Source organism: Schistocerca americana, chromosome X (genome assembly GCF_021461395.2).
Source record: "Schistocerca americana isolate TAMUIC-IGC-003095 chromosome X, iqSchAmer2.1, whole genome shotgun sequence".
NCBI classification, from domain to species: domain Eukaryota; kingdom Metazoa; phylum Arthropoda; class Insecta; order Orthoptera; family Acrididae; genus Schistocerca; species Schistocerca americana.
In genome coordinates, this window is record NC_060130.1 from 594,798,053 (window position 1) to 594,812,386 (window position 14,334).

The 14,334-nt window shown below is 44.1% G+C and overlaps 1 protein-coding gene across 1 annotated transcript in view; it reads left to right on the plus strand.

The window, feature by feature from the left end:
- LOC124556669 (spectrin beta chain, non-erythrocytic 1) overlaps positions 1–14,334 on the plus strand; it is a 309,565-nt gene that overhangs the window by 86,671 nt on the left and 208,560 nt on the right. Inside the window, exon 3 of the mRNA XM_047130637.1 lies at positions 12,782–12,949. Coding sequence (XP_046986593.1) covers positions 12,782–12,949 — 168 coding nt within the window. The remainder of the gene's footprint in view (positions 1–12,781; positions 12,950–14,334) is intronic.

Here is a 14,334-nt window from a genome sequence, read left to right on the forward strand (position 1 = left end):
TTCCGTAAACTCAATGTCCTTCGCTTCCTTGCCCACTCCTCCTGGGGTGCGGACCGTTCCCTCCTTCTCCGTCTTTATCGTGCTCTAGTTCTGTCACGTTTGGACTATGGTTGTCAAGTTTATGGTTCAGCTGCTCCTTCCACGCTGCACGTGCTGGATCCAGTCCACCATCGTGGTATCCGTTTGGCCACCGGTGCCTTCCCTACTAGCCCTGTTGATAGTCTCCTGGTTGAAGCTGGGATCCCCCCCCTTTCTGTTCGGCGGTCCCAGCTTCTGGTGTCTTATGCCCTTACTATCCGTTCTTCTCCCGCTCATCCTTCCTATTCTATCCTATTCCCAGACCATGGACGTCGCCCGCCTGACTCCCGCCCTCGGGCGGGTTTACCGGTTGGGCTGCGCCTTGCGTCTCTTACCCGTGATTTTCGGCTTCCTTCTTTGTCCTGTCTTCCTCGCTCCCTCCCCTCCACCCCTCCTTGGTTAGTTCCTCGGCCTCGAATTCGGATGGATCTCCGCCGCGGTCCGAAAGATTCCATCCCCCCGGTGGTGTTCCGTTCCTTTTTCCGCCAAATTTTATGGGAGTTTCGGGATGCTGTTGTTTTTTACACTGATGGCTCTAAATCTGCTGATCATGTTGGGTATGCCTTCACGTCCTTTGTTGGAACGGAAAATCATCTACTGCCACCCTCATGTGGGGTGTTTACTGCGGAATTGATGGCAATTTCCCGGGCCCTTACCTTTATTAAACAATCCCAACACAACCGCGTTTTGTTATGTACGGACTCGATGAGTGGCCTTCTTGCTATTGACCGGTGTTTTTCGCGCCATCCCTTGGTCTCTGCCATCCATGATCATCTCGCTGTTCTTCACCGTGCTGCTTGTTCCATTGACTTCCTATGGGTCCCGGCCATGTGGGTATCCCGGGTAATGAGCTCGCTGATCGTTTGGCTGGGGGAGCAGTTACTTACCCCCCGTTTTCTGTAACCCCTCCTGCAGCGGATTTACGGCTTCACATCAAATCCCACTTTGCACAGTCATGGGCCAATTCTTGGGAGGCTACTCCACTGTCTAATAAACTTCGTGCCATTAAGGTGAATACAGGCCCATGGCGTTCTTCCTTTAGCCTCTCCCGCAAGGACTCGACCACACTGTGTCGTCTCCGCATTGGCCATACCAGGCTGACCCATGGTTTCCTTTTGCGTGACGAGCCACCCCCGCTATGTGGTTGTGGAGCCTTCCAGTCAGTGGCCCACATTTTGGTTGAATGCCCCCTTCTTTTGGCTCTGCGTGCTAAGTACAGACTCCCCCACACTTTACCTTTGATGTTGGCTGACGATTCCCGGATGGTCTCTTTGGTTCTAGGTTTCCTCCGGGAGAGTGGTTTTTATTCTCAGTTTTAAAGTTTTTAATCTCCCTCTGGTGTTGGGGCAGGGCGGTGAGTGTTTGGGTGTCTCCCACTGTAGGCAGTGTTCAGAGATTCCCGATTCACCTCCCTGACTGGAATCCTCTTTTCTTTCCCTTTTACTCTGTTTTTACCCCTTCTTTTTAAGGCTTGGTTAGTTTTTCTATTCCCATACGTACTTTCTGCATTATAGCAGTTGTACCTTTTAAGTCACAGGTGGTCTTGCCTATGCTGTTTCAGCATAGTGTTGGGTTCGTTCTCTTGCCAACTTCCCTCATTTGTTTTTACTAATGACAACGTGACTGCTCTTTTACGTTTCCCCTTTATCCGTTTTATTTTTCTGACTATACTGAGATGTCCCGTTAGCAGAATGGAGTCTATTTGAAACAAGGGACTGATGACCTTGCTGTTTGGTCCCTTTAACCTCAAACAACCAACCAACCAACCAACTATCACAGCACAGGCCTACATTGATGTTTTAAGCACCTTCTTGCTTCCCAGTGTGTAGAGCAATTCGGGTATGGTGATTGCAATTTTCTACACGATCGAGCACCTGTTCATAATGCACGGCCTGTGGCGGAGTGGTTACACGACAATATCATCCCTGTAATGGACTGGCCTGCACAGAGTCCTGACCTGAATCCTATTGAACACCTTTGGGGTGTTTTAGAATGCCGACTTCGTGCCAGGCCTCACCGACCGGCATCGAGACCTCTCCTCAGTGCAGTACTCCGTGAAGAATGGGCTCCCATTCCCCAAGAAACCTTCCAGCACCTGATTGAATGTACGCCTGCAGGAGTGGAAGCTGTCATCAAGGTTTAGGGTGGGCCAACACCATATTGACTTCCAGCATTACCGATGGAGGGCGCTACGAACTTGTAGGTCATTTTCAACCAGGTGTCCGGATACTTTTGATCACCTAGTGTAATTCAGCATTAATATTCGCCTATTTAAAGGGTATTTGATTAACTTGTCAATCGCTGAGCAGAAATATGCCTCTTTACGGGACCGTGTATGATAAGAACTGCTATGAATTATGCAGTGAGCTGTATTGGGTTTCTGGAATATGTTGAAAAGATTGGTATCTCCTTCTCTTTTAACTTTCTGTCCAAAAAATTGATACTCCCTTTCTCTTCGTGTTTAATGGTGAAGATGATATTAACTGATTAAATTTTTGGTAACATCTATTAGCTTCGCCAATGGTGCCATCAAACTAGACTAGTGTATAATCTACATAACGGCGATAGTATGTGACGTTTTTAGTCATTTCATGGTAATTTAAAAAAATCGTTCTCGATATGATCAAAAAATATATTTCGGAGTGTTCCTGAAAGGCAGTTCCCTATAGCTAGGCCTCCTTTTTTTTCGTATATGTGGCCATTGAAGGTAAAATGGCTCTGAGATGGAACTAATTCAGTGAGGTCACCTAATTCACCAGTTTCTGTTTGTCTCAGTTTACAAATCAGAAAAAGGCAGATTATTAAACATTATCGAAAAATTAAAATATACACCCATATGACGAAGAGTGCGGACAACATACTGAACGAAAAAAAAGTGTTTCGGAGTGAGATGTATACACAAAATTTCAACAGTGTTTTCATCGAATAAGTTAAGTTTCGAGCCTCTCTCTATCTCGTCAGATTTGGACATGATTTGCTGTCTTATTTTGCGATTTTATGCATATCGTATATATTTTACCCTCATATACCAATTGACCACATGCAGCATTTTACGTATGTGAGTACGTGTCAGATGTATATAATTCGCATCATAGAAGTAACAAAAGACGGGTTATATAGACTCTTTTGACTCTCAGTTCCAAGAAAGTGGTTCCATGTTTACAATATATAACAGTTACGTCAGACGTGATTAAGAACTGTCTCTGCCTAAGATTTGACAACAGTAGCATAAACAACCTGTGTACTATGACATAGGACGGGTATCATATCCTATCGTATTACCCTAGATGTCGTCGTAACTGCGTAACTGGGTTCTACGTACCCACATTATTGTTTGCTTTCTAGATGCACATAAAGTTGAACATCATACAGTACGTATAACTGACATGCATTTCATTGATACAGAGATACATAAGTAGGCATACGTTTCTGCTATTATATGTACAGTTGTCATGTTGTAGATATGTATGTACAGACAGTTGTTTGTTTCTCAATATCAGATGCCACTGACCGTGGGTTATATACCCGAATACCGGTTTGGGTAATAAACATTTCAATTGCAGCTCATGGTGTTCAGAAGATGTCCTTCAATAACACACTGTTGTGATCAGTGAACAACTACTAAAAGATCTGAGTAGCTCGTCGTCAAGACATACACAAACGGAAGACCAAATATGAACAAGGATGCGAGAACATGTGATAACGTGAAGCAGTAATCTTGTTCAGTTTTAGATAAATTTTATTCAGTGCAGATTTAACGCGAACTTTTTAAAGTTGTCATGAGACTTGAAAATTTTCTTTAAAAGTTATTTCTAATGCCAGCTGCTGAAGCTAACCTTCTATTTCCGAACCGGTAATGGTAGACAAGACACTAGTATTGGTGGTTTTATCTGCCAGAAGCCTTTTTAAAGATAAAATAAGGTATGAAAAAATATCTTCTTTCTCTTCTAAACAAGGTGTAACGCATTTGGTTCTGTCGCACGAGAACCTGTAAACAAACTCGATGGTAATCGATCCGAAATAGAGATGTCCAACGATGACAAAGCCATTTCTCTCAGTATTTTTTTTCCTCTTTTGTATTAAACTATAGAGTCTTTTAGCTCCTTTTGCTGCAACACTGAAAACGCTGTGATATTCATCCACCTGGTGTTGTATCGTGCTTCGCCGCCTTTAGACTTACTACTAAATTTGCAGTGACTGACAGATATGGCAGAACTGAGCAGCACGAACAAAGAAGGAAACACTTTTAAGGTTCTCGCACAGCAGATAGCCTTTTGTGAGCTTGGCAGTGACGTGAGGACCTTATGAGTAGAACGTCTTTTTCTGCACAGTGACGCGTGTGTGTGCTGGAAGGCGGTGACAGAATACACAAGAAACAGAACGAATTACTCAGCGGTTGAGGCGATGGACTTAATTAGACGTAATAAGAATTCATTTCTCGGTTAGGCAATTCTCATTAATATTTCCACAGTGTTATTAAATCGGCTTAGGATGTAATTTTGCGTTCCGAGACCCGCTGACCGCAACTTGGGACATTCTGTAGAAGGTAATAACAATGGATAACACTTTGTTTACGGCTACCGTGTACACTTATGTAAGATATTAGGATCTTACACATTTGGTAACGCACTATACCTGTCAACATCAATTCAGAAATCGTTGTGGAAAAACGTCAGCCCTAATAATCCTTAATTGTTGGTGATTAATAACTTCCTGCTGTACGCATAAATTTATTTATTTATTTTTTGTAAGTTTTTATGGGACCAAACTGCTGAGGTCATCGGTTCCTAAGCCTACACACTACTTAATCTAACTTAAATTAAATTACGCAAGGGACAACACACACACCCGTGACTGATTGAGGAGTCGAACATCTGACGCACGTACCGTGACAAGGCGCCTCAGACAGCTCGGCTACGCCGCGCGGCAATATTCGGCTTGTTGAAAATAATAATCATCACTGAATTTATCTTACACGCGGAACTGGGATCATATTTTAGGAATCCAAGTTAATCAAGTTAAATTTCAAAAGGTCCCTTGAAAATTCGTGCATTAGTAACCACAAAAAATCAACATCATTATTAGAAATGGGGAAATATGGAGCCAGGCTCGCTTAGACGTTCTTTATTTCGTGCTTGGAATGACGCGAAGTACAGAAGAGGAAGAACTGTATGGAAATTAATTTTTCCTATTTTTCGGCACAAACGTTTCTGCCAAATGCGCCTGCATTTGTGAACGTAAAAATGCTAAGCAAGTTGAACTTCTCGGTAACTGGGATTGTGGCTGTTGCTGGTAATGCGACTTCGCGTTTGTAGCCGGTCCATATGCCCCATTTGCTGCTCGCACACTCCTATTTAACATTCAGACGCTGAACTAATGAGCCAAAACATTATGAATACCTGCTTAACAGAGTGCTGGTCCACCTTTGGAATGCAGTACAGCTACGGTCCTGGATTAGACAAGTCCTTGGTAGGTTTTCTGAGGTACTTGGTACCAGATGTCTACGCACAGGTGACGCAAATCCCGTAAATTGCGGACCGTTGGTTCGTGCGCGCGGAGCTGACGCCCAATAGCGTCCCTGATATGGTCCACTGGATTATGAGCAGACGAATCTGGTGGTCAATACATCAACAAAAGGCCGGCCGGAGTGGCCTTGCGGTTCTAGGCGCTACGGTCTGGAGCCGAGCGACCGCTACGGTCGCAGGTTCGAATCCTACCTCGGGCATGGATGTGTGTGATGTCCTTAGGTTTAATTAGTTCTAAGTTCTAGGCGACTGATGACCTCAGAAGTTAAGTCGTATAGTGCTCAGAGCCATTTGAACCATTTTTTGAACCTCAACAAGAGTTCTCTATCACGCTCATCAAACCACTGTAGCACGATTCCAGCCGTGTGACGCGGACAATTATCCTACTGGGAGATGACATCGGCTTCAGGAAAGACATGAAGGGATGCAGCTGGCCTGCAGTAATGTTCATGTCATCCACAGTTGTCCTGATGCTGTAGGTCGCTACCCGAAGTCCCATGGAAGCCCATAAAAAATGTCTCCGTAAGCAATACTACCCCCATCGACCTCCGTCAAGCAATACTATCCCCATCGACCTCCGTCCGCGTCATGCATGTTTCGAGCAGCCTTTCTCCAGCAGCCTTTCTCCAAGATCGCTGTCTATCTTGCATTACAGAGCAGGCAAGCCTCCGACCTCCACTTTGTGTGATAAGGCGAGGACGTACAACATTTTGTCGCCTAGTCGTGGTTTCACCGTCCTTCAAACCACTTTCAGTAGAAGCTCGAGAGCACACGACTAGCCCACCAGCTTCGCCGGTTGTGAGATATTCCGGGCCATAGCAGTCTACCCGTTGTCAAAGTTGCGTATGTTGGTGGATTTCCCAATTTCCGGCCCGTATCGTCCCTAGAACGGTTCTAAATTCGTCTCTGCTCCGCTTAAACGCGAGGGGCGTTCAATAAGTTATGCAACACATTTTTTTCTTGGCCAATTTCGGTTGAAAAAAATGCGGAATTTGTTGCGGGACATGGTTGAATATTCCCACTTCAGCCCCTCTAGTTTCATGAAGTTCAGATAGGTGGCGACGCTATACGTAGCCTTGAAGATGCCGTCTGAAACGGAGGTGCATTCCAACCAGAGAGCTGTCACTGAGTTTCTTTTGGCGGAAAACCAGAGCATTGCAGATATTCATAGGCGCTTGCAGAATGTCTGCGGAGACCTGGCAATGAACAAAAGCAGGGCGAGTCGTTGGGCGAGGCCCCTGTCATCACCAACACAGGTCCCGCAAACCTGTCCGATTTGCCGCGTGCCGGCCGGCCGTACACAACTACGACTCCTGCACTGTTGTAACGCGCGGACACACTCACTCGAGTCGAGGGGATTGACGGATCACAACTATCTCGCTGCAAACTAGGGGTCTCTGTTGGTAGTGCTGACGCACGCGAAGCAGCTCACTAAACCATTGGACTGTTCTCCCTCATCCACCCTGGAGCCCGGATCTCGCACTTTCCGACTTCAATCTGTTTGACCCAATTAAGGATGCACTTCGCAGGAAGAAGACGCGAGTGACGGGGAAGGTATTGATGCACCAAGACGGCTGCGACGTCGACTAGTAGAGTGATACCATGCAAGCATGGAGAGGTACATAATACGGTGTATTGGGATCCTGAATAAAATCAACCTGCTTTCAGAAAAAAAGTGTTGCATTGCATATTGAACGCCCCTCGTATTTTGCTTACCGCGTCACGTGACGCGCTGTGGTCGGTGGTCATAATGTTTTGGCGCATCGGTATAAATGATACACCTCAATTACAGAAATGCACTACTGCTGTAAAGTATGTTCATTCGCACACGGCACAGAAATCTTTCCTTGAGAATACTAAGGTTCTTGAAAATTATATCGAGGACAATATATGATTTAAATGAATTTCAGATCACAGATTAGGTACACGTCAATATAGAAATGACTGGCATTACGGTACGTGATCTTTGATTTCAAAAATGCAATATGTGGTGAACACCCTACGTGCTGCAACCATAGCGTCTAAACGCTGAGACATAGAATCATAGTAGGATATGTTCCTGAGGAACCCATTTCCACCCTATTTGTACAGCAGTTCACAGAACATCAGCAGTGGTCATTGGGAACGGTGAAGAACAAGTTGCCGACCAGTTATGTCCCAGATAAGTCGGGAGAACGTGCGGACATGTAAATCAGCGAGGCACGTTGTGTCCTTATAAAAGCCGCCTCATGTAGCTGGGCAGTGTTCTATAGTAGAAACGGGGCATGCAGAGTTGCCTGAACGTGGGCTGGTATCTCGAGCTCTTAAACCAGCGTGATGCATCGATTTGTATTCAGATAGTCATTAATAAATATGGTTTACATGTTTTACACGTGAGCACTCCAAACTGCTATATTTGAGATTCTCAGTTACACGGCTAAAACATGCTGCCTGCAAGATTGCGGTCGTCGCGGAAGTAGATGGTGCCATCACTGCGGTACTGGTTAGAAAGTGCCACTCAGTACCTTGTGCCAGTTTCGACGTTCAAATGCCCATTGTAGTGTGAGCCGCTTGTTGTTTCTGGACACTGGAAATCGACCCCATGGCGTATATGTCACAAAAACGAAATCAGCAGACAGCGTGGACCCGTAGACGCCAACAGGTGTACACTTAGAGCCTCCACTGGGGCCGGACGATCTGTGCTATCCCACACGGCGATGCGCGCTAGATGGTGGTTACTTACTGTCTGCTGTGGCCTCACTGTACGATCCAGTACTCGCTCATTGTTGCATATTACCCTCTTCCAACTGTTTTAGCGGCATTGACACTGCACCAACCAAAATGTCACAGTGTGACAAGATCATTTTCCCGAGTCCGATCATTTTGCATCGTTGGTAATCACAAGCCGATTTCATGAATAAAGCGAAGTCGATAGCACGTATTTATTGTAATGGCTGGTTCTGTCTGAATTAGGGTAGCTTAAAGTCTAAAATATGAAGGAGGTTGTAGCTATCACCAGCACTAACTGGCGCACGTCATCTGAACGCTAATGTTGCGCTGTTTGACGTCGATGAGAATTACTGGCATTTGCTTTCGTATTGTGACTTCGTTTGACGGTTCTTCCCTTTGTGAGCGTTTTGTAAGTCACACAATCTGCTTTTGAGCCGACATGTATGCTATCTTGCTATCTCTCTGCAGCCTTAATGATTAAATGTCGGAACAGTGTTCTAATCGCCCTGAATTGAATTCATTCCTTCAAGTTGTTGCAATTTTTACAAGTGATATAGCTTTTTAGGCCAGAAGCAGACTACGTCTATTGCATTATGAATTGTTGGTCAAGAGGTGCTCGATGCTGCACTTGAGTGGAGCAATCAGAGCAGGAACACATGTGTTAGGCTGCCTGGATGTCACAGTTGTGGAATTTAGGTGGTACTGGATATCCCAGATTTAGGAGCTCTGCTTTGAACTTTATATTCCTGTTCGCGGTATGTTGAAGGATTTCCAGACTTCGTCGGTTTTGAGATGGCGGCCACTAGCTACTCTGATAGTTCGAGCCAGTAATGATCATTTTGAAGTTACGCCATTCCACTGAGTTTGATGTTCGTAGTCCACGGTTACTTTGCGGAAGCTATTTCTTTGTTTTAACCTTAGGGTAGCCGTAGAGTGGGTGTTGTTCACAAGTGGACTGTTTCCCTCTCTATTGGTGGGCAGTTGTCTCCCGTGGAATTGTCGATGGAGCTATTCCAGCCAGGTGGTAAATACTATGTGGGAGGAAGTTTGAGGCAGCTGGTGATGACTCTGTATGTTTTGTCGTGTGTGACGTAAACTTGGTTAGCGTTAGCGGATTTGTACCATCTGCGAAATGCTTAATCATAGCAAGAGTAGCAAATTGCCAAACCTGTTGCTTTTACCACTTGTAGTTAAGCATCCGAGTTTGAGCCGACAACTATTAGTGTCACTGGCTTTCCTGGTGTCGGCACATTGCTGCGTATGTGTCAGAGCCTTGCCCAGGATAATACCCAAGTTGTTTGAGTGCGTACATTGCTCCTTTAAATGTGACTTGGATCGCTCTGTATGCGTATCTCTTTCGTCGATGAAAGACGCAAAACTGGGTTTTTGCGGTGTTAGAAGTTGGCTACACACTCAATAATGTTAGTCTCTCTCTTAGTGGGACATGTGTAACTTTGAGCCGTGCTACTTCATGATGATGACCCGTTTAGACCTCTTCTTGTTCGGGCTCAATTTCACTCATGGCCGCAGGACTTAACATCGTTAATCAGTTTATAATTTTATGAAAAACACCTGTGCACCATTACACAGCTATAGGGTTTACTGTGTCAGATCCAAAACTCTGTTGAATGTTGTTAATTGTTTCTGTTGCTCCGTGGTTCAGCTGAAACTCGTGAAGGAAAGGAGTTAGGTGTGATTAACACGCGTTCTCTGTGTGTATACTGTCAGATATCAGGCTAACAAACTCATATGTGACAGGGTTTCAGAACATGTATTTTACATCTTCCTGAAATCTGACATTTCTATGTGCAACAGAATAATAATGCGTGCATACACAGTGAAGTCCTTAACTTTGTCATGGCTTCCCATAAACAAGGACAGGATATTGCTGGGAACTCATTAACATCATCGAGGTGCTCTCAACCAAATTTTCCGGCATGCACTTTACGTCTTCGCTTTCACGCCCTAAGTCAAGCGGCAGTTTCGCAAAGCATAAACACACTCTCGTTTCCATGCGTCTAGTGGTGTTGGCATTTATATGTTTTAAATTGACGTTCTTGGCTCATGTTCTCATGGAAAACTGAGATACTTCACGTGCTACGAACTGTAAATTTGATATTTTGCTTGTTACCTCACCTGAAAATAAACGACATTCAACAGTGCAGTACGCTGGTATAAAAGTCAGCATCGGTAGATAATCAGTTACTGTCATGAGTGGTGAACTGGCTGACTGACAAAAAGCAAGCTGCGCCATTACAGTCTAGGTAGATAGGCCACATCATATTGTAATGTTATATGAAGAGCTTTTCTTGAACTGCGTTATGGTAGGTCTACCTTCTGTCAAGCTACCCGCGTTGACACCGTGGCGGCGCGGCTATTATGGTTCAAATGGCTCTGAGCACTATGGGATTTAACTTCTTAGGTCATCAGTCCCCTAGAACTTAGAACTACTTAAACCTAACTAACCTAAGGACATCACACACATCCATGCCCGAGGCAGGATTCGGACCTGCGACCGTAGTGGTCACGCGGCGGCTATTATGTATCGCAAGATTTCTGTTGGAGTGATGTATGGCGCTACGCCCCAACACTTCCGTAAGAATACCCGTAACCCTGCTTGTGAAGTTTGAAAGTAGGTAAGAGGTACTGGCAGAAGTGAAATTGTGGGGGCGAGTGGTGTGTCGTGCGTTCACGGAAGACAGCTTCTAGGTTAGAGTCCCGCATCGACACACGGTTTTTATTTGCTAGGAAGTTTCAAAACAGCGTGCACTTCGCTGCAAAGTGAGATTCATTGTGGAAACAATTCCTTAACCTTTTGAATACCGGTGGTTTCCGCCTGAAACTACCATTTTATTAATTATTTTTTAAGTACCAGTGCCTTTCGTGTGAAACCACCGATGATACTGCGAGAGAGATGCATCTAGTGGTACAATGAGGTACTTCTACGTATGTAGTGAACGTGTATAGTGAACTGAAGCAGCCACTCATAGCGTCCAGTGCAACAGTCGGCGCGGAGATGATGCTACTTGATTGTAGGAGATTGTGACATGTGATTTTTTTAAAAAAATTAATGATCGTTAAATCATGTATGTGTAAAGTTATTGTAATGTAAATTTGGGTGTGGAGGACTGCTGTTATTAGTGCTTTCGAAATGAAACCACTGGAACTGTATGTACTTTTGATATAAACTTATTAAATTTTAGGCCAGTTTTGCTTGTTCTTTAGGACTAGAATTTGTTTAGGCATTATGAGTTCACAGCAGTTTCGAGCTGTGGGATTGTGTCAAGGAATAATGCGAAATGGCTTTCAAATATATCTCATGAAATGATGGGTGGTTGAAAACTTTGTCCGTGATTCTAGAGTGAAATCACAAATTTAAAACAACTGATTGTCGACTTTGTATCAATTTCACCTTCTATTCGTTGCTCATTAGGGTAATAAAGATAAATTTTGCGAAAAATTTTAAAATTAATTTTTTATGTTGACACACAGGGTTAAGCTGTGAATAACCTGTTCCTCTCCATATCCTTTCTGCCGGTAGTACTAGTTCCGAAACGTTGCAGAAGGACTTGGGTTGAGTTTTGAAAGTAGGAGAGAGGTAGAGGTATTAGCAGAAGTGAAGCAATGAGGGAGATCGTGAGTCGTGCCCGGATAATTCAGTCTGGAAGAGCCTTGCCGCGGATGGCAAGGTTTCGGGTTCGAGTCTCGGTCTGGATTGTAGACTTAATCTGCTAGGAAGTTGCAACACAGTGTTTTGATGTAGTCATATTCTGCGCTGCTCTTCAGAATCAACAAAATATTTGCAGCTATTACAAGGTTCTCTCTTATCCTTGCGAGTGAGACGGTATACAATGTAATACCCCATCCTGATCGCTTTGTCTTGCCTATCTCGTCAGAAGTTCCAGTGTACGGGAGTACCATAGGTTAATGCTACCGTTTAGCGACATCAGCTGCTTTAAGTAAAAAGGCGCTAGCCTTCAGATAGCGTCAGTGCAGACACGCTTTTCAAACTATCCTCTTGAAGTTTTAGTATCAGGAATACTGTCGTTTTCTATAGTTCTTTCAAGAGGGCTATATAATACACTGTAGCTATCTACACAAAAACTGTTCCTGTGGTATGTTCTTGTAAACAACCCTCAGTTTATTGTATTAAGTTGAGAGTTTATTGATGAAAAATTTTGCCAGGTTTGAAGTCAACTTGTTGTAAAATGAGAAGAGATTCAGCTACTGATAAAAGATTCGCAATCAGGGACTTAAATTTTACGTAGATGACTCAGCATACTTAGAGATTTCTGGATTATCTACGGCTTTACGTTGGAAGAGTACCTCCACCACACGTAAAATTTTATTTGTGATTTCCTAGTACCTTAATTCGTAGCAACCAATTGTGTCTCACTTGTAAACGCACGTGACCTTATATTTTATTTTTTTATAATAGCAGATGTGTGATTGTGTTTATTTTGTGACAGGCAAGAATGGAAGTGGACGATCTATTTACCGATTTGGCGGATGGGAAGAAGCTGCTGAAGTTGCTGGAAATAATCTCTGGTGAGAAGCTCGGCAAACCCAACAACGGCAAAATGCGCGTGCACAAAGTGGAGAACGTCAACAAATCTCTCGCCTTCTTGCACACGAAGGTGAGTTAACGCCGTACATAACATCCCAGCATCTCTCTCTCTCTCTCTCTCTCTCTCTCTCTCTCTCTCTCTCTCTCTCTCCCCCTCCCCCCCCCCCCCTAACTATAGATTGATGTATACCACGATCAAATGCTTCTGGAGAAACATTTTACGCCGTGCACATACTGTATTTTCATCGCGATTTCAAATCATAAATCTATCTCTGTGGTCTCTCGTTATCAAGTGCGCACTCTGGGGAATTGCGAGTTATGTATCCAGGATATCTATTATAGTTACGCCACCGAAAATTTTGTGAAAATTGGACTGCACGTTAATAATTTGAACAGATACATAGGATATGTATTCAGCAATACGAAGAAGCAGATACGTGGTACCGACAGACTACAGGGAAGTATACGCAATATTATTTTACATCGTGGTGAAAACAAAGAGGCTGTGCGCCATATATTTGCTGACGCTGACATGATTCTAGTCGCAGAGACTCCATTAAACAATACGTAGTTTCCCGCCATGCCTTCGATAGTTACTTGCTTTCCTGATGAAGAAAACTTATAGTATTGCCATCAGGTTGGACTTTCATGTCAGCTAGACGTGACGAGTTCAGCGAGTACACTTTATAGAACCTGTATTTTGCATTCATACTCCGCACTTGGTTATGTGCTCTAACAAGTATATGTACCAGGTTAACCGCGTTTGCCGGAGGGGCACTCGCTTCCGTCTCTAGCTTCCGCAAGCACTTCTTTCTCATTGAAGTTAACCGAAGACATGTTACTGACAGACCGAACCAACGCTAGAACTGTGACTACCGAAAGAGGTCGCAGCTAGCTGCAGCTTTGCGTCGCTCTTGTTGGCGTGCTCGCAGGGACTGCCTGCGCGTAAAGGTGGAGATCCGGTTCCGACGCCACATCCTGCACGTTTTATTCAATGCAAAGGTTGAGTTCGGTGATTGGAACACTTATGACGAAGAGTAGCGTCAGTGGGACGTTCCTCGAAACGCCTTTTAGGGATTTCTTTTAATGTAGGAAGCTCTGTTACTGTGCTGTCTTAATGAAAATAGTTGAATTGAACTACGTCTATTTTGATAAATGAAAGTTCGTTTTCACGAAGTTACTGCCATTTACTGCTCCTTTAAGGTCAACTATTAAATCCGCATTCCATGTGCGGCAAAGTGAACATCTCTGCTAGACAAGATTGACTGCTGGAAAGAAGACTCTTCCTACGTGCACAGTTTATAATCTGCGAGTGATCTAACGGCAACAACGGATTCGGAAAAAATTTAGCCACAGGGTTAGAATTTTATTGGAGCTTCATTTACACTAAAAAAAAATCACAAACAGAAATGATGATAGAATTAAAAACGTTACCCAAGGCCAATGAAATGTTAG